This window comes from Micropterus salmoides, unplaced genomic scaffold, assembly GCF_014851395.1.
Source record: "Micropterus salmoides isolate LMB-PRFRI ecotype aquatic unplaced genomic scaffold, ASM1485139v1 Ms_hic_scaffold_19, whole genome shotgun sequence".
Classification (NCBI taxonomy): domain Eukaryota; kingdom Metazoa; phylum Chordata; class Actinopteri; order Centrarchiformes; family Centrarchidae; genus Micropterus; species Micropterus salmoides.
In genome coordinates, this window is record NW_024041039.1 from 21,748,660 (window position 1) to 21,769,875 (window position 21,216).

Consider the following 21,216-nt stretch of genomic DNA (forward strand, 5'->3'; position numbering starts at 1 on the left):
ACTTATAAGAAAGCATTCATTGTGGAGAATTATGGTAAGATATCTATCAGTTCATTGCAATATTAGCAGTATGGCTCTAAAGGCAATTCAATTTTGGTATAGACATTCATGAGGTTGACAATGTAGGTTTTTTACTGAAATATCTATCTATCTGGATTTCATGAATTTTTGGTCCAGATATTCAAGGATACAGGAAATTCTAAATGCAAATCAGCTGACTTTGCCTCCAGCACCACCACCAGGCCAAAATTCTTTTGTCCAATACTTTGGTTTATGACCAAATACCTGCAACTAATGACATTCCCATAAGCCTCAGCTGTACTCTGTGATTAGTGCTAATTAGCAAATGTTAGCATGCTAACATGCTAAACTATGATGGCTTCTAAATATCAACTTGTTGTATGCACTATTAACATTTTAGCATCCAGATGTTAGCATTCAGCTCAAAGAACTGCTCTAGAGCCTCACAGAGCTGCTAGTGGCTGTAGACTCTTGTTTGTAAGTGAACTTAATTACTGCCATTCCCATAATTTTACTGACTGCGATTGCAGAGCGTCCTTACTTTGAAGTGCTGTTCAAGACACCTTCACAGGTCCTTGTTGGAGATGGCATCTCAGGATCAGTGAGAGCACTGTGAGTTCAATTAGCTTAGCAATAATATCACGTTCACACATAATTTTGTTAAGCGAGTATACAGTAGTACTTTTTTTCCTCTAGTTACCCCGGCGGACAACCTGTACAGGGCACACTAGCTGTCTCAGTCACTCTGGCATCTGTTGTACAAAATGCAACCTCTCCATTCATGCTAACACAAAATAAAAAGGTGAGCGTTTTTTCCCCCTTGAGCTCATTTATGAAAGAACACTACAAGTAGACTCTCTGTGCTTTTAGCCAGCATTTACAAACTATCTACTGAACAGTACTGGCTAACTTTTGACCATTATTATTTAGATCTATGGGTCAACACAGTTTTTCTTCAGCAAAGATCTGTTTCAAGCCCTCCACACATCAGGAATTAGTAGCCGTGTCCATGTTTCTGCATGTGTTAATGACTCCACAGGTGAGAGATATTTTGAAATTATGTTGATTTATGCATAGTATGCATCTCTGTTGCATCCTCAAAGCATTTACATCATCTCTTTTCACTCAAGGATTTAAAGCGAACAAAACAGTTGAAGTCCAATTTATGAAGAACACATTCCAGCTCTCGTTCCATGATTTTCCACCTGCACTAAAGCCGTCTTTAAACTTCTCTACAGAAGTGAGTGAATTCTCCTGTTTATTTGACATTTATTTTAAACCATTATTCCATGAGCTAACTACCTTCTCTGCTTCTCTTCCACAGCTAAGAATCTCTAGATTTGACAGAAAGCCACTCAGCTCACTGGATCTGACATACTCTGCTATGATTGAAGTCACTCAGAGAACATCCATGATGAATGCTGAACTGAAAACTCTGACACTTCCAGTGCCTGAGGACGGAAACATACACATAAAGTTTAAATTACAGGATCAAGTAGCTGTGCTTTTTATTCGGGTGAGTATTTTTTATATTTTGAGTACCTGGAATGTGGGTCCTTCGGGAGAAGTAGTATGATTCGTTGGGTGTAAGAGGAGTAATTTCAGTACAGTAGGATTACAGACGTGTGTACCATTAATAAAATAACCCCAGGACCTGTAAACTTAAGTAAAGCAAACATCCTTAAAAAGAAAACAGAGACTGACTATGTGAGGTTTACTTTCCTTCACTATCAACGCAAAGAACACACACAATATATATTTTATGTATCCTCAATGATTATTTTATTCCTCAGGTTCATATTTTTATATTATTATTATTCAGGCAAGATTCCAGTCCAGTGAGGAGACACTGGGGGTCTACAACAACTACTCCTCTCCTAGTGGCTCGTATATTCAGATCTCCCCAATCAACACCTTACCTGCACAGGTAACTCTAAACATATATTTTCTATCACTGTGATACATTAAAAAACATTCCTAGATTATGTTGTCTATTATGCAACCCAGACATAATTCACGTAACATTTTTAACTTTCAGATTGGATTGCCTCTTCAACTAGATGTGACGAGCACCTTTCAACCAAAAAAGCTTCACTTTGTGGTATGCTCAATCAAATATATAAAATAACGCTTAACTGCAGTATAGGCATATAGCATATAGCAACATTATGTAAGATTTGTTTTTTTGTGCGTTTTGGTGCCCCTACTGTGTAATTTACCACTCCTGTAAATAAGTTTATGATCAAAAACTAGCAAGTCGACAATTTTGCTAACACAGCCAAGCAAAACTTAGCATGCCAGCTATTATTACTAATCTAACAGAAAGAAGCTCTTGCCAACGTTCGGCAGCCTCATGCTTGGTCACTCTCTTTTTCTCTTCTTAGCTTCCTCCATCAGTGTCCTCTTCCGTCTCTTCGCCTCTGCCATTAACTAACATTACGTCCATAGAGGCTGCTGAGCCCAGTTATGTTACCCCGCTGGCCCGGCATGACACCGGCTAGCCTCTCCCCAATCTGTTAATTTATAGTAGAAGAGTTAGAAAATATCGCTTGCAACTTGGCAACCAACGAAAGAGAACTGACAGTATCGTTTCCGATGTCCCAGTGTGTTACCTAATAAGTTTAACATTAACTTGAGATTTATAGACTGGTTTCTGTGCAAAGTCATCGCTGAGGTGCAAGTGCAACTAGGGGGCAGAAAGCAGCACTCTGGCTGTGTCTGAAATCACCCACTACTCACTATATAGTGGACTATATAGTGTCAGCAGTCTAACCTCTTTCTCACTCTTTGAAACGTATGGCTGATTTTTCCCAAGTCAACAACTTTGCTAACACAGGCAAACCTCAAGCAAGTGCAACAACACAAGACATAGCAAGACAACTAATCTTACTTACTTGTCCAACAGAAAGAAGGCCACCTTGGCATCTGTCTTGCATCCTTGCAGCTCTTTTAGCTCCCGCCAACGAGTAAAAGCCAGTCCGATATTTGCTCTTCTTTAATTTTCTCCTCCTCCAACTTCTTCGCTCTTCTTGCAGCCCCTGCTGTGATATCCATACATAGAATACCAAGCTAGCTTCTTCCAAAGAATTTTCATTGCACATTATATACCCTTAGCTTCTTCTTATATCTTATCTACTAAAGGTTCTTGTTGTGTAATGTTACATAGGCCCAGAGTGGCAATAACAGACGCCATTATTCCTATTACAAGTCAGTGTACAATCAAAATGATTTTTAAGCTGTAATTTTAAGATAAAAATACTACAGTGTTGCATTAATGAATCAAGAGAGTGAGTGGTAATTATCAAAATCAAAATACTTTTGTGTTTGCTGTAAAAGCGGTAGACGTAGTTTTTCTGTCATCCTTTATTTGTTACAATTTCAAGTTTATTCTTTTACAAAATAAAATCAAAACAACGACCAACTAAGTATGGGAACCAAGTGAGTTATAAATTTCTTGGTCTAATGTCTTCTCAATCTGTCCAGAGCTAGATATCATATGATAATGTCCTCGTTGTTTGCAGTTACGATGATCCATTTCTCCATTTTTTTTCTGGGAAAATTATTATTCCTCAAGAAAAACATCACTTTTCCAATCACATACTGGAAATATCCCTTACTATGTCCATCCATTAAATACCATTTTAGTTTTGGCTGTTTTGCGGGCAACCAGTAGAATTTTACAAAGATACAGGTCGCTTCTCAGTACTGTCAGTTGTTATCAATCCAAGACACAATATCCTACTGTCTTTAGGAACATAACCTAAAATGTAGGAATCACATAACCATAACCTGGAGTTAATAATTTTTAAGCTGAGCTGTGATGAAAAAGCAAATTTGATTCTTCCAGCCCCATTAAGTCCATTTCCTGTACTGAATTTGTAATTTTTTGTTGTATAACCCAGCTATGATGGCATTCGTCCTCTGATATATCTACATTTAGTTCTGATTCCCATTTTACTTTGAATAGAGAACCTTTGTCTTTAGATATCTGTAAACCATGATACAATTTGGAATGTGTCTTCTATTATTTGCTTGTCACTGTTGAGCCTGCAGTACTGTCCAATGTTTTCAAATGTAGAGATCATTGTGGGAACTTATGGACCCCACTGGGCTCATTAATTAGAGGTTTGTGGTTAAATTAATTCCCTTTTATTGTTGTCCTTCCAGGTGAGCTCTAGAGGTCAAGTGGTGGCTGCTGGGACAAAGAATACCTTTTCTTTTTTCCTGACCCCAACAGTGTCCTGGACCCCTGAGGCCTGTGTCACTGTCTACTGCATCCTTTCTGATGGAGAGGTCACCAGTGACACAGCACACATACCCATCAACCAACAAAACTATGTACTTTAATTAGTTGTTTTTTTAGGTGTATTCTATCATATTATTCTAATAGGTGCATAACTCTCCTGGATATGTCTGAGAGTGTGTTTGCTTTCCGCAGGTATCTCTAAAATGGAGCAATGACAAAGCCCAGCCAGGTGAGCAGGTATTGCTTTCTGTGACTGCCCTTGAACCCAGCTCCCAGGTAGGAATTCAGATAATGGGGACAAATGATGACGCGCCGCAGGCTGAGCTCGACTTGAACGCGAAGCAGGTATGACAACACCTTTTTGATTTGCCAAAGCCTAAAGGTGTGAAAGTTGTTTATATATTCAGACAAAAGAGCAAAACATAATCTCTGAAACTCAAAACGTCTAAAAGTCACCTATTTAGAGTTACTGTCAGATTTGCTTCATGTCTCCTTTGTCCATTTCACAGTTTAATTACAAAGCACCAGTCTTCTCAATCTCCTTAATCTGTTGTAAATTCTTCTTAGATGCACCTTTTCCTGTTAAACGCAGTGTGGGTATTCAGTGTGTAACCACTGAACTGGTTAGTCTTGATGTAACCTATCTGTCTGCTTTGTTAGGAGATGACTCTGTTCCTTCTAAGAGCTGGTAATTCTAGTGCGTTGGGTGCAGGACCTGAGGGCTGTTGATAGATGCACGAGGGAGGAAACAAAGCTTTACCACAATGGGCTGTTACGATGACCTCTCCTCATCTCCAAAGCACTGGTGGCGTGTATTATACACCTTTTAAAAAAGCGAGATCTGCCCAGGTGTTTATAGAGTGGAGACTATAAATCACCTGACCTATACTGTATATCACTAATGATGCATGGTCTGATAGTGGACCTCTCAGTAAAGGCTTACATGCTAGTTTACAGCACAGCAACTATAACATATTACCATTGTTATAATTTTTTTAAATCTTTCATACCACAGGAATGTGATATTATGATGCTGAGCAATGCCAGACTACATAAGAAAAAACTGCCTGATGGAACTAAAAATGGTATGAAAACACCCTGTGAATAATTCATATAGCATTTACTATTTGGAGTCCCCTCTTGTGGCCATTTAGCATATTGGATTGCTCCCAAAATTTCAATACTACTGGATTTAATCCTCATTCTTCTTATATATATATATTCTACTTCTCATATCTTATTTGGGGTTGCCCTAATTGCAGAGAAATGCTGCAGCTATTGGATGGATGCCACTGAATCCTTGTTGTGGTTAGACACTAATGTTAGGTGAGTCCTGAAAGGTACATATGCTGGGAATGGGTAGGTGATTCAAATGAGTGGTCAGTATTAAATAAATATACAAGCACAGTTTACTGCATACACATGTTTATGACATATTTCTGTCATTTCTATCAGTAATAAAACATGGACAAGTGAGAAGATAACAGTGCCAGATGGCTTTACTTCTCTGAGAGCTGTTGCAATGGTGATGTCAGACAACCTGGGTTTGAGCTTCTCTTCTGTGCCACAAAAGGTAACTAAATACTCACTGTATGAGCCTCTATATACCAGTGATGTTTGTCAAACTTTGGGTTTGTATTTCCCACATATCTAGTTTATTCCGTTTGCAAAAAGGATGTTGTGTTTCTTTGTACTGAAAAGGAGATGGGAAGTGAATTTTACTTTGATTTTCAGTCCTTCCCCATGGTGTCACTGAGAAACACCAAAGCTTAGTCAATTTGCACTGTCTTGTAAACAACTAAAAAACACTTTGTGCCATAAAGAATTACAGTTTTTTTTTTCAACGTAATCTGACTTGATATTTTGTCATTTTGATGGTGATAACAATATTTAAGTTTATTTAATATTATAATGTCAAAACAATAAGACGCTACAGCCATGCTAGCAGGTCTGCGGCAGTATTTAGGCACAGTGGTGCTTTAAGTTGAATGTAACTTTAGCATGCTAACATTCTCACAATAACAATGCTAGCATGCTGATGTTAAGCACTTAAAATGTTTAACATGGTCACCATGTTAAACCTTAGTTCAGCGTGCTAGCAAGCTAGCATTGTGTAATTAGCACTAAACACAAAGTGCCGCTGAGGGTGAAAGGACTGTCATTAGCTTTGCAGATATTTTAATGCTTTAGACTGTAAAAATAATGAGTTGGTGTGTTCCAAATATCCAGTGTTATGAATTATTCTTATTGCTCTTTTTTTTAAGTATAAATAACAATTGCAATGAATTTTGATATGCGTTTCTCCAAATCTCTACACAGTAATTTAAATACGGTAACACCAGCGAACAATTCAAAATGTGGAATGATTTGTGATCTAGAATGTGCTTAGCTTTAGCCAGGACTTAAATACTTCTAGACAATTTTGTATGGATAAGTTTTATGTGAGATTTCCAGCAAATCTTGTCATCTATAATCACTCCAAGGAATTTCATTTCATACACTCTTTCTGATACCTTCGATTTGCAGCTGAACTTGATTGATTGATTTACAAGTGCCAAATATCATGAAGTTAGTTTAGCTCAAATTTAATGATAACTTATTTGTGTCAAACCACTGTTTTATTTTTCTGAATTCTGAAGTGATTAAGTCCAGGAGTTGCTGTTCTGATCAGAACCAAATATGTTTGTGTCATCTGCAAATACTACAAATTTCAGTAGTTCAGATACTTTACATATGTCTTTTATGTAGAGGATAAATAATTTTGGTCCCAACACTGACCCCTAGGGGACACCACACGCAATGTCCAAACATTCAGATGTGTTATCTCCCAACTTCACAAATTGTTGCCTGTCTTTTAAATAACTGCTTAACCAATTCAGCACTATCCCCCTAGTCCTGAGCCTTTCCAGTTTATTGATTAATATTTCATGATTAATTGTATCAAATGTTTTTTTTCAAATCAATGAATACCCCAACTCCATATTTTTTTTGTCAGTGGAATTTGTGATTTCTTCAATTAGTTCAGTTCCATATCCATATTGGCTGTCAGTAAGTAATTTGTATTTATCTGTGAATTTGTTCAATCTGTCATTGAAGAGTATTGTGGCAGTAGAGAGACAGGCCTGTAATTTGTGAAGTAGTATTTATCTCCAGTTTTGTACTGAGGCATGACTTTTGCTGTTGTTAAATATTTTTATTATCTAAAAATTTAGTATAGTATTCTCTTACATGTTCTCATAATCTTAATTAACTTCTTTTTATATTTCTTATTTATTTTCTGCTTCTATAGTTCTGTGTTTAAGAAATTCTCTATAAAATGCATTTTGTAATCCTTTTGAAATCCATTGTCTATCACTATATTTTTGTTTCCTGCAATATTTGTTCATCAGACAATTCTTATCATATAATACTTTAAATATTCTAAGGAATTCATGTACTTTATCAATGTCTTTTTCCTTATATACTGTATTATTTCCCAGTCTTGTGAAAGCAAATCATCTTTAAAGGCAACCATAGACTCTTCTGTTCTGACCTGTCTGAATAGAAGTTTGTTGTGCTTTTTAGATGTGTAGTTGCTGTTGTAAACTGTAAAAACTGGTAGGTGGTCACTGATGTCAATTATTAATAGTCCACTCACTGTATTGTTATCTATGTCATTTGTAAAAAATATTATCAATTAATGTTCCGTGTAATGTACAGTGGGAAGTAATCCTGCTCAGTCTGGTAATTTTTGGGGAAAAGCCCAGACTAAACACTGTATTGATAAAATCCGTCATATTGTGCGTATTTGGATTTAGCAAATCAATGTTGAAATCACCACAGATGAACATGAATTTCTGATTTGTTTTTGTAAATATTTCCTCCAACCAATCCTTAAATAAATCAATATTAAAACCTGGTGATCTATAGATGCAACTTACAATAACATTTTTCATTTTTTCCCTACATACTTCTATTGTGACACATTCAAGTAAATCATCCACCACTGTAGACGTTTTCCCTCCACCTTGTAATTTGATTTCTTGTCCACATACAAAGCCACACCACCCCCATTCTTGTTTTCTCTGTTAATACAAAACATTTCATATCCTTTAATTTCAAAATCTGAGCCCTTTTCACTGTTTATCCTAGTTTCAGATATAGCAATTATATTGAAAGGCTGTTTAAACTGATTTAGATAATATTTAATGCTGTGAAAGTTAGCGTATAGGCTTCTGCTGTTAAAATAGATTATTGATAATTGTAATATTAAACTGTTCATTTGTGTAATAAAAGCAATTGCTGTTGGCGTTGTGGAAAAAGTTGTGTACAGGATCAGTATCATTTTCCAAGTCCTGTGAGTGATGTTCAGTGTATTGAAATGTTCAGATGAGATGTTCAGCTTTAAATTATCATGATCAACAATCCTCTGTAGTAGTTGATTAGCTCTGGTGAATGTGTGAATTGTGAAAGATGTCAAAGCGTGGTCAGCGATTCAGCATACCTGAAATATTTTCTATTTTGGTGTACTGGACCGGGGATGTAGGATCAGTTTGTCATGTCACAGATGTCCCACCTTTCTCTCGCAGCTCTCAGATCCGGCATCAGTTCCTTCCTTTTTCTTCTGACACTATCCGTGAAATCATCGTTGATAAAGATTTTGGATCCTTTCAGTGACTTGGTGCATTGTAGTATGGCAGATCTATCCTTGTGCCTCAGAAATTTCACCACAATTGGCCTTGTTCTGTCTCCTCCAGGTTTCCTGTACAGTGGGCCCTCTCCACTTCAACCTCTCGCTGCAGCTGTAACTTCTCTGCCAGTACTTTCTTCACTTTCTCCTCGACCCAGGTCTCTCCTGGTGCCTCCTGTATTCCCTCAAAAATTAGGTTGTTACGCCTGGATTGTCCCTCCAAATACTCCATTTTGTCAGTGACAGCAATTAAACTGTCACAAACTTTAAAGATGTCTGACTGCATGGCGTTGCAGCGTTGGGTTTGCTTAGCGATATCAGTTTTTAATGTCATTTATATCTTTTTGTGTAAATTGCAAGCTGGTTATGTCCTGTAGATGCTTATTTATTGCATCCAGTCTGTTGTTTGTGGAGTACACAATGATTTTAACAAAGCCTTTGAAGTTATGTTGTTTTTTTAGCAGTGCCCCGAACATTTCCTTATGTTGCATCAGTTCAGATACGATCAGAACAGATAGCTAAATGTTGTAAGTGATCAATCTGTCAACAAGCTCTCTGTTGAAGGTGCGCTCTCTCTCACATCTCTCTCATGATGAACTGCTTTTGAATAGGTTCCTGTTCTGTCATTCACAGTTGATTGTGTCCAAAGATTTTTCCTTGGCTCTGGATGTCCCATCATATCTCATTAGAGGAGAGGAGATTGTGCTGGAGGTGAACATCATCAGCCATTTAGAGCATGATATAGAGGTATGAACATTACATACATTTGTGGAATGTTCTGCTAATTATCTGACCTGTTGCACAAGTCTTTCTTTTGATACAACAAGAAACTGATGATTTTTTGGTATTTGCCAATAATTAACACTTGTCACTGTCATTTATGACACACAGTAAGTAATCCCTCTTTGTCTTAAAGAATTGTGCTTTACTTTCATGTTTCTCTCCACAGGTCATCGTGCTGATAGCACAAAGTGAGGCCTTTGAGTTTGTTTTAGAAGACAAAGGGGATGCCGCGGTGGTAAATGCACAAAAGCTCACATTAGGGAGTCATGGGTCTGCTTCAGCGCTTTTCCCTATAAGGCCTGTTGCTCTGGGCGAGATGGAAATATCTGTGGATGCCGTATCTGCGGAGGCCTCAGACAGCCTTGTTAGGAGAATGCTTGTGAAGGTGTGGTATAATGGATAAATAATATCTATGAATTTAGTGTGTGAAGTCTTCTTTTTCTGGCTATTCATGTGATGTCTCAATATAAAGTGTTTGGGAAGTAGCAGGAAATGCAACATTTTACGTGTGATACGGTTAATCCTATGATAACAGTGAATTTCTTCCATGTTCCCGAAGCCTGAGGGAGTTAAACAGACCTTCTCAGAGACTTTGTTCCTGGAGCTGGAACCACTGAAACACAACTATTCCAGATTCGTCTCCTTCTCCTTTCCACCAGATGTGGTACCAGGCAGTCAGAGGGCCCATGTGGCATTGGTTGGTACGTCTACCATTTATCCTCTCTGTTGTGCCAGTGGCAGTTTTCCTCTTAGTGCTCCTCTTGTTTACTTTAAGTCAATTAGACATGTGTGATATGTGCTTGCATTTTCTGTAATGTTTAGATGATGTGGTATGCACATCCAGCTCAGTGCTGTTGTGAAAACATTTAGGTACTGGAAGTTGAAAAATGGAGACGATGGACATCAAACAAGAATGTTTACAGCGGGCAGATTCTGAACAGCTGTCAGGCTGTTTGGCTTGGCTCCATTCAGGTTGAGGGATGTTGGGCATTTATCATGGTAGAAAGGCAAGCCTCAGTATTTTCCTTAGAAGGAGCCAAATTTGTGGTTTTTGTTGTGATAGTGAGTTTTATTAAACATCAAGCAAATGTGCAGGATGGAGTTTTTTTCTCAGGTGTAGCTTTCTGCTTGTGATGGTATTCTATGGTTTCTTCTCCAGTCATTTTTACCTTTTAACGTCACTGCTGTGACTTTTCAAATGGCCATTTTTAAAATAGTGCTTCCTATAGTTGCCACACACAACTGCTATGGTAAATCACACATTGAGGGTTTTCCTGAGAGATCGTTTCGTGAAACTACTGCTTCTAAATACCACAACACACAAATCACTCCAATTCAGATTCCTTTTTAGTAGTTTGCAGCTATATGGTAAAGGTTGGAAAAGTTCTGATTACTTACAGTACAGACACTTTCTGTCACCAGAAAGGTCTTTCCAGTCTAAAACATATTGTGCAAGCCACCTTTCCACCTGTATTGCTTTACACAGGTGATATCTTGGCCCTGTCTGTCCGAAACTTGGATTCACTGGTTCAGATGCCTCTTGGTTGTGGGGAGCAGAACATGATCCACTTTGCTCCAAATATTTATGTTCTCCATTACCTGAACACGTCAAACCAGGACAATAAGGAGATCAGGAGCAGGGCTCTGGGCTACATGATGAAAGGTAAGCAGCCTTTACATGAGTAACATGAATCACAGTAAATGTATTGTATACAGTATAAGCTATGGGCAAGGCTATTTCATGTGCTACTTTAATGTAATAGAACATATTTTCATGCTTCATTGGATTGAGTGGCAAGCTTGTTATATTTTCTGCTGCAAGGATACCAGAGACAACTGTCCTACCAACAAAGTGATGGTTCATTCAGTGCTTTTGGAGACAACAACACCACTGGTAGCACATGGTAAGTCATAAATGTAATGGTACACTTGTTGCAGGGATTTGCAAATATTCAGTAGTGTTATGTAAATTACTGTAAAATTTCAATTAAAAGCCTAGTCTCAATTAGACGCCTGTCCCATTTACTGGCCTGGTTTGGCTACACATTTAAAAAAAAAAAAAAAATGCAGGTCTCAATTAGAAGCTTGTTCAGATTTTTATATTAGTTCTTTGGATGTATTAAACCTCTGAAAGCCCACTGGGTAGTCCGCTTGAGCTAGTTCAAAGCTGCTTACTGTAGATTGCACTTTTTGTCAATATGGACATGCTACATATCGTACATCGGTTAGATTCTGCACCTTTCAATCGTTCAGTTCATTTTACAGTGAGCAACAGTGTGTCCTTTAGGTTGGCCTAGATGGGCTGTCTCTGGAGGCTAGATCAAATGTATGATTCATAATTGATACCTGGATTGATACCGGACTCCGCGCTACAGCTGGTAGGCTTCCAACTATACAGAGCGGACTGCGACACTGCTCTGTCCGGGAAAACAAAAGGTGGAGGTGTCTGTTTTTACATCAGCAGTGGCTGGTGTAACGATGTGACAGTGTTTCAGCAGCACTGTTCTCCTAATCTGGAATATTTTATCTTAAACTTTAAACTGTTTTACTCCCCCCTGTGAGTTTTCTCATTTACTCTAATTGGTGTGTACATTCCACCGCAGGCCAATGTGCAGGACGAACAGGTGGCCAACCGGATACTGTGTGTGGAGCAGACAAACCCGGACTCCCTTGTTATTGTTCTTGGTGACTTTAAAAGAGGAAACCTCAGCCAAGAACTCCCCAAATACAGACAGTTTATAGTGTCCCACTAGAGAGGAGAACAATTTGGATAACTGCTACAGTACAGTAAGCAGTGCCTATCACGCCGCCCCCGCGCTGCACTGGGTCACTCTGACCACGTCATGGTCCACCTGATTCCTGCATACAGGCAGAAATTAAGGCTCTGAAAACCTGTAGTGAGGACATCAAAGTAGTGGACCAGTGAAGCTGTAGAGGACCTTCAGGCGTGTTTGGATTTGACTGACTGGGATGTTTTCAGGACTGCTACCAACAATGGACTGCACAGTGGATGTGTTATGCTGTGACGTCCTACATCAGCTTCTGCGAGGACAGCTGTGTACCATCGCGGACCAGGGGGAGTTATAACAATGACAAACCCTGGTTTACAGCCAAACTCAGACATCTATCCACCCTGAAACACTGCGCTGACCAGCTGTCTCCAGTGTTCAGACATTTTTAACACATCACTGGACACATGCCTGCTTAATAGCCTCCACCATCATCGTGTCCCCAAAAAACAAAGGACCACCGGACTAAATGTCTACAGACCCATCGCCCTGACCCCTGGGGTAATGAAGTCTTTTGAGCGCCCACTCTTGGAACCCCTGCAGTTCGCCTACAGAGCCAACAGGTCTGTAGACGACGCAGTTAACATGGCCCTTCACTTCATCCCCCAGCATCTGGACTCACCAGTAACCTATGCCAGGGTCCTGTTTGTGGATTTCAGATCTGCTTTCAACACCATCATCCCGGCCCTGCTGCAGGACAAGCTCTCCTATCTGAGTGTACCTAACTCCACCTGCAGGTGGATCACAGACTCCTGATGGACAGGAAGCAGTATTTAGGAAGTGTACACACCAATACGCTGCTGACCCCTCCCACCCTGTACACAAACTGTTTCAGACACTTTCCTCTAGCTGGAGGCTGCGGTCGATCAGGACCAAAACAGCTTCTTCGCGTCTGCAGCTAGCCTCATTAACAAGGCCCAGTTCCACCACTGACAATCGCCCCTTTTAATACTTTAAATGTCTTTGCACACAGAAAAATTTTGTCATTTCATATAATTGCACAAACCTGGCATATTGCACATATTTGTTGTTAATCATTCTGTCTCCTTTCTGTGGTCCCAGGTTGACAGCCTTTGTGCTGAGGTGCTTCCTCCAGGCTCAACCCTACATGCTGATAGACAACAATGTCCTGGTCAGGGCCATGACTTGGCTCTTGAAACAGCAGGGGCCCAAGGGAGAGTTCAATGAGGTGGGCAATTTGATCCACACGGAGATGCAGGGAGGACTGGATAATGGTCCGGTGGCACTCACTGCCTATGTATTGATGACACTGCTGGAGGATGAGCGCTTTGTGGTGAGTTAGGGAAATGTGTGTATTTCAGTAGAGAAAGTTACAATATGGGATTTTACAAAATTCCCACATTTGGGAATGAGCTAAAACTATATTGTTGCTGATAGATTTTATCATATTTAAGCGCTGTATATGAAGTTTATGAGGAAAAGAGGTCAACTGTAATATTTTGTCTGGTTCCTCTGTGTGAAGGAGATGCACCCAGGCAGTGTGTCCCTGGCCCAGAGCTACCTGGAGGACAAAGTGTCCAGTGGAGTGGTCAGTAACTACAGCCTGTGTCTGGTGGCTTATGCTTTATCTCTGGCCAATAGTCCTGTGGCTAGCAATGCCTTGGCTGAGCTCAGCAGGAGAGCTGACTACAGAGGTAATGTAGTGAAGGTATTCTAGGCTTTTGTGTTCAGGAAAGTCACATATCTACTTTAATTCCTTACTTACGTTTGGCCTGTCATTGTAGCAAAAGAGCAAAGGTTACAAAATTATTATGAAAACTTTCAATTATTGATATAAAGAAATGGTGCAGGCAAAATCTGACTCTTGTGGTTCTGAAACGTCCTTTGGTCTAACTTCTTGTAGAAGAAGAAGAGCAGCAGCAATAAAAAGCAGCACTTTGTGTTTGATTAAATGACATTAGTGGAGATTTTTTAAAGTTGTGCAGCATGTTAAATCTTTGAACAAGCTTATATTAATTACAATGTCTGTTATCGTGTTCAAAAGATGGAGTCATGATGTGGAGATCCTCAGCTGGCCTGGAGTCACATGACTGGCAGCCGCGCTCAGCACAGATCGAGATGACCTCTTATGTGCTGCTGGCTCTTTTTAGGCATGGCAGCTTTGTGGAGGGCATTGCACTCTTTAAATGGTTAAGCAAGCAGAGAAACCATCTAGGAGGCTATGGGACGACACAGGTGACACATTTTTTGTTACTCGAAATTGTTGTTTAACTATGCAGCTGGAAATACAATAAAACCTGTTTGTTCAAAATACAAACTAGCGAGAATTGAAAGTTTTTACCATCTTCATGTGACTGGCCAGCACATGCTGAAAGCTTGAGGAGACTCATGATGAAATTTGAAATGCCAATTTTGCAATTATGTCTTATTCAAACTGACATAATATACATTCAGTTTTGTTCATTAATTGGTGGAAAGCCACATCACAGTTTTAGCCATATTGCAAAAAAATAAATGCCTATTCTGCACCTCCCCCTTGTCTTCCTCAGGACACAGTAGTTGCCCTCCAGGCTCTAGCTTACTACGCTGCCTTCAGTGGTGCCAATGCCATTGACCTCAGGCTCAGCATATCTGCCCCACCTTCTTCGTCACTGTTTCACATCAACTCCACCAATTATCAGACGTATCGGAGCCAAAAGGTAATCGATCTGGGTGAAATCCCATGCTTTTTGTGTAGCTTATATATGATTTGATGTATTGGATATTTATGTATATGTGTTGATATTACTTTATGCTGAATTTACTTTGACTATATCATTGTCATCCTTTCTTTATTTTCCTACTATTACTTTTTTTCATAGATTAATGCTGACAAAGATCTAAATCTACATATATACATGGAAGGAAGAGGATTTGCAATATTTCAGGTACTGTTATACAGTGTTTCTGTTGTTCTTTGTCTGTGCTGTTCAGTCATTAAATTACATTTATTAACGTAAACTGAAATTTGATGAACAGTTTGCATCTTTAATATGAGTTCTGCTTAACCTATCCGTGTTTAAGGAAAATGTAACACCACAACTCCAAATTACCCCTCCAACATATTCAACTCAACATACAGTATAGAATCATTTCACAACTGGAGCATGACCAGAATAAATTGAACGCAGCAGCTGTGCATTCTAACTTCAATCAGCACAATGTACTCCATTGTAAATGCTAAACCAAAACAGCTAAATGCAAATGCAGCATGATAATGGACTCCCAGCAATTAACATCTGGAACACATATTGTAGCTTGAAGTCCTGTCTTTGTTTAGTGTGTCCGGATAATATCAGTCAGAGGAGGGCATTGGTGAAAGGGTAATCTTTTCACTATGTTCAATATTACAACCTGTTGTCTTCTGTTCCAGACCCCCTTTATTACCTTGTTTTAACCTTCCGTGATTCAGTGCTTTAATGTTGAAACAAGTAAACAAATACAGAGATTCAATCTTTACTTAATTTTTGCTTTAAATAATGTTTCCTCAGGAATGTAACAGATACTGTTTGTGACCACTTAATCATAATCTCTGGCAATGTGGTAAAGTTCTTCAGCACTAAATCTTTACATTTTTAAAAATCTCCATGAATCCTTCCAGATGAATATCTTTTACAACTTGGGGAGCAAAGAATTTTCACAGAACCTCGCCACAGACGAGGAGGCTTTCTCATTGAGTGTGGATGTTTCTGAGGAAGGAGACCTCATTCACATGCTGGTATCTATATGCGCAAGGTACAACACACGGACTTAAATCAAATTACTTTCTTCTTCTTTTTTTCCACATGTATTGGAAAATGTGCCTGTATTAATGACATCATCCATATTTCAAGGTTATTTTGTCATGCCTATTAAATATTTTGTAAAACAAGGGACTCAAATAATATGGCATCTTGCTTTTATCCTCTCTAGGTTAAAGAACAATCAAGAGATATCTAAGACGGGCATGGTTATATTGGAAGTAGGCATGCTAAGTGGTTTCAGTCTCTCTCCTGGATCTGCTGCCCCAACAAATCTTATCAGGAAGGTGGAGATACTGCCTGGGAAAGTCAGCCTCTACCTCGATTCAGTAAGTGTTTCATCATGTTGTCATTTTGTGGGCAGGCATGAAAAGTTGTGGAGGTTTTTGTTGCACTTCACACTGACTTCTCTCCTTCCACTTGCATCTGAAATTAATCGAAAATATGTTTCCTACACCAGATACTTGTACACATTCCCAAGATATGAAAGAATATGATAAGTAAATGCTATATTGTGTTTTACCACATGTCATCATTCACTTTTCTGGTCCCTTTTGCAGCTTACCAAGTCAGAGGTTGTATCACACTTTCAGTCTTCAGAGAATACATGGTGGCCCACGTAAAGGATGCTGTGGTGCAGGTTTACGACTACTATGAACCCAGTGAGTTTGAAACAGTTATGATGCTATTAAAGTCTGCTTTCTCTTGTGTTGAAAAAGTCAAAAACCACTAAGCTCACTGGCCAGTATGATTTAGCAGTGATAGACACAGGGTGTTATGTACTGATTGTCATAATATCATTTGATTATTTTCCCTGTCTCACAGCGACAAAAGCAACAAGAACGTACAACTCAGATGTTCTGCAAAACATGGACTCCTGCTTCTTCTGTGGTGAAAACTGCGAACGCTGCAGGCCTGGAATCACAATCTCAGTGGACTCCTCGGTCTCATCTCGCTCAATAAGCAGCGCCACCTACAGCTTGTTTTGCCTATGTCTTGGAGTCACCACTTTTTTTGCTGTAGTCTAATTATTGAATTATAGCTGAAATTTAATCAGACATAATGAATATGCCTTGAGGCATAATTTTAGCATGTACACACATGGTGCTCTTTTGCTCAGTGCACGTGACTTCTACTGTTTGTGAATGTGAATGAGAAAATACTTCTAGTCTTTGGAAACATTTTAACCTATCTGTTAAATTTCATATCTGTACACAGCCTATTTTTCGGTTTGATACATTAAAAAACAAATAAAATAATTTCTTTAGGCCGCTAAGTTTGTGAAACCTGCCATTCTCTTTATGTTTCCATGTGTTGACTGGAATAGAAATTCCACGTGCAGTTGCAGCAGAACAAATGAAAAGGATTTATTTGTCAGTTCCACATGTCCTGTTGGCATCATTTTGGCAAAAAGTGTGTTAAGCAGAGGCAATTTAAAGGCTAAAATAAGATTTATTCTTCAGCTCCACTGTGCTTTCCAGCAGATGACAGACTTTTTGGTTTAATATGTTTTTACTCCTATTGATATATATATAACAGTCCTGCTTGAGTGAACCAGACACTCACTGAGTTAGGGTGTAAATATGGCACTAAGGAGAAAAATACCCTCTAAGATTATTTAGAGTGAGATAAAGTCTACAGTACCCCTCTGCCACATCACAAATCTCTGAGCCAAAGGAATGCAGGCTGACCTGCAGAAGTATGCAGAGGGAACACACACGTGTAAGTCATCATCCAAGAATAATCAGGTTTAACGTTGCTGACGTATTATGAAATATGAATGTTTTCAGCCTACTCTGTTTTTTACAACAAACATTTTCCACCACGTTCACCTAAACATGATTTTCTTTTTTGATCTTGTTCTGTTAATAATTTCACAGTGACCGCATTTAACAACAATATTGAAGTTTAGTCTCCATATGCAGTAAATGGTAGCATAGTAAAATATGTATCAGCATAAGCATGTCTGATTTTTAATGTCTTACAGGGCTCATTGGGCAAAACAGTTTCCCTCAAAGGGTAATAAAGATTTTTGTTCTTAAGCAAAAGCACACCTGGAATGAAGCTGAGAATTTGAGCTGCATAAAAAGCAAATACATACTTAAGACAAACACATGCATTTGAACTTATAAATAGTTCCAACTTGCGAGAAGATCTGCCAGAATTGCTTTCCTCCCCTTATTCCCTACTTAAAAAAAAAAAAAGTTACAGCGAGGACAATTAGAACCTCCACCTTTAGTGGACACCAGTGTTTTTGACCATATGTCTTGTGCTTATTCTCCCTGCTAGTACCCATGGATTTCAAGCATGTTGCTTTAACTGTTACTACACACCAGCCGCTTACAGGAGTTTAAGCAGCTTCAGAAAAAGGTGAAAACATACAAACATACAACAAAATTGCATGGATAGATATAACACATTTGAAACTACACTGCCACAGTTACCCCAAAGCAGAAATAAAGCAATTCCATACAGTTTCCATAAAAACGTACACAGATTTTGATGGCTCTTGGCAATTCTTGTTCCACAAAAAGCTGAGTGGCTGCAGTACCACAATTACTAACACTAGATGGCAGCCTTGGTATCATAATAGCAACAGTTTCAAAGCTTAAGCAAGATCTCAAGCCCTTACAAAATGATACAATCACAAACAGAAAATACTTTTGGCCTAGGCACTTGTCTACATGTCTGATTACTTATAATAACTAACTAAATACAACAAGTGCTTATCATGTAAGAGGGATGTGATATCTGGGAAAATATTCACTCTTCAAAGTGTCCAGCAAACCTTTGATGAATGTTTTTGTGATGTACGTCATTGAAAGAGTCATTGAAAATGGTTACTTGCGTCCTATACGCTGTCTAATAACTTTATTGCCTGTAAATTATACTGTTGTTTAATTTTACTCTGCTGTTGCTCTGGTGTAAATATGTATTCATGTGGATGTGGGATAACGCCACACATATAAAGGTCATGACAAATTACCTTTTCTAACCAGGGCCTTGTTGTGGGTCAGGCTACAAAAACAGACAATTAATCAGGGACATACATTAGTCATGATGTCATGCATTTACTATATCAGAGGGCTGACAACTGCCGAATGTAGTGGCCTTAACTGACAGAGAGCTTAGTTAAGTGCAGTGAAATCATTAACAATTCAAGATGAGTCGAAGGAAGCCTTTCTTATCAAAAAAAAAAGTGTATGGGATGGAGAAAATGAGATTTATATCTTTACAGAGCATCTATCTTTCACCACTTTGTCATTTAGTTGTGAAGAGCAACATGAGATTAAATAGAACAAAATGTAACATCTCCCAAAGTGAAGCTTTTGCAGAACTCACTCCTCGATTTCTGCCTATGTTTCTGGAGGCTGTGGTTGGGTCATATCATGCCCAGAACTACACTGAGGTCTAAACTCATTAATCAGGCCCATTGAGTCTGATGACATTTATTAATATTCACTCCCGTCAATGTGGCTGCGAGAGGAATAATGTTGGTAAGATTCCTGTCACCAAGGAGACATAGATGGAGTAAACAAAGTGAAGGAGATGATTATTTATGAGTTTCATCTCCTGATGGGAGCCATTAGAGAAACATGCAATATTGTTGTTGGACTCATTGTGACAGAAGGCAAGATGGAGTGTGTGTGTTTGGTTCAAATAAGCAATTCGCATTGACAGCAGGTTTTGCACACGAATCTTCAGAAAGGGATATATTGCCCAACAGAGAAATCTGTCTCTTATAGATATTTATCAAACACACAAAAGGAAATGTCAGGTGACAGTGCTACAGATATTTACGTGTAGTGTTTTTGTCCTTTTTGCTTTGAATATAGCTATGAAAATGACATGATATAATAATTATAATGCATAATAACACTATAGTTTACTTTTTTAACCGCAGTTATTTAATGTAAGATGATGAGGTTAGGGAATGCTTCTGGCAAGTTTGATGCTTTATTTCAGTGCAACATTTATTCCAAAAACAGAAATACTAAATTGCACCCCATGGCCCTGCTCCGGATGACTTCAGTGGGAAAGAATCACCATAACAACAAACAACCACATCATATGGAAACCCACTGCTGTTAGTGTCGTGACAGAAATCGTGGGTTGCTGCATGAATCGAAGAGAAAACTTCCAAATCCCTGGTGATGCTACCTAAAAGACTCCCTATGACTGAGTTTGGGAGAAGGATGATACGTATGTTTGGCAAGGCACGCTCCATTCACCGGGACGAGTCATGGAAAATCCCTTTGAGCTTCCATCCCACCCATAGTGAGTGTGTATTTACACAACCCTCGGGCGACCCTGCACAGGCCGGCCCAGACAGACAAATCCATCCCAGACAGAGAGGACAGAGAAACAAAGCAGAGCTGAAGGTCCACTCAGTCATCCTGCCAGAGGGAAGCTATCCCTTATATTATCACCATGGTTGATCTGCTTCAGTAGAAATGATGCAAAAGTCAAGAGTCTGGTCCATTCTTTATCACCACCAAAACAGTATGTTTGCGTGATTAGTGTCTGTGTGAACTCTATTTGCTTATGTGAGTCACTGTCTATTGGTGTGTCAGCAGGTAATCAACTACATGTCTGCATCACTGTTATACAAGTATGAGCTGCTACAAGCCCAATGAGACATAATACAAGATCCAGACTGATATACTAAGTATTGTGGTCTTGCATCTGTTCCTAAAATTTGCAGTTTGCCATGTTAATGTTAATGTGTGGTCCTGGATCAGGTCTAAATAACCCAAAGATCTTTATGGCTTTTTCTGACACTCTTCATTACTCTTCCTCGCTGATTACTTCCATCGCCTGCCCTGTATATTTCCTTATGTGTGAACGAATGACCACTTCAGCTACTTTCCAGCCCCAATGAAGCTATTTTGACTTTGGTGAGAGGGCATCATTGGGACAGGCTTCAACAATACCAACTAATGAGTGTGACTGATTGATTCGTATGGC

General features: G+C 39.0%; 1 protein-coding gene across 1 annotated transcript; it reads left to right on the forward strand.

Moving 5' to 3' along the window:
- Nucleotides 1–507: 507 nt before the first annotated feature.
- On the forward strand, nt 508–17,524 carry LOC119910989 (CD109 antigen-like). The gene is made up of 26 exons (XM_038729870.1): nt 508–633; nt 718–823; nt 952–1,060; nt 1,152–1,261; nt 1,346–1,537; nt 1,844–1,948; nt 2,060–2,122; nt 4,189–4,359; nt 4,460–4,612; nt 5,283–5,352; nt 5,530–5,593; nt 5,723–5,840; nt 9,570–9,683; nt 9,886–10,104; nt 10,279–10,420; nt 11,206–11,382; nt 11,542–11,623; nt 13,571–13,802; nt 13,992–14,163; nt 14,514–14,704; nt 15,019–15,168; nt 15,331–15,396; nt 16,110–16,243; nt 16,421–16,577; nt 16,809–16,910; nt 17,074–17,524. Exons 2-25 carry the CDS (start codon nt 803–805, stop codon nt 16,869–16,871), a joined length of 3,075 nt encoding a protein of 1,024 aa, XP_038585798.1. The 5' UTR covers nt 508–633; nt 718–802; the 3' UTR covers nt 16,872–16,910; nt 17,074–17,524.
- Nucleotides 17,525–21,216: the final 3,692 nt, after the last annotated feature.

What these genes read in the sequence shown, in the direction of transcription:
- LOC119910989 (XM_038729870.1), top strand. Translation starts at nt 803, where the DNA reads ATGCTAACACAAAATAAAAAG. An exon ending in TCAACACCTTACCTGCACAG is followed by an intron (nt 1,949 to 2,059) that starts GTAACTCTAAAC and finishes TTTAACTTTCAG; the next exon opens with ATTGGATTGCCTCTTCAACT. An exon ending in TTAGGAGAATGCTTGTGAAG is followed by an intron (nt 10,105 to 10,278) that starts GTGTGGTATAAT and finishes ATGTTCCCGAAG; the next exon opens with CCTGAGGGAGTTAAACAGAC.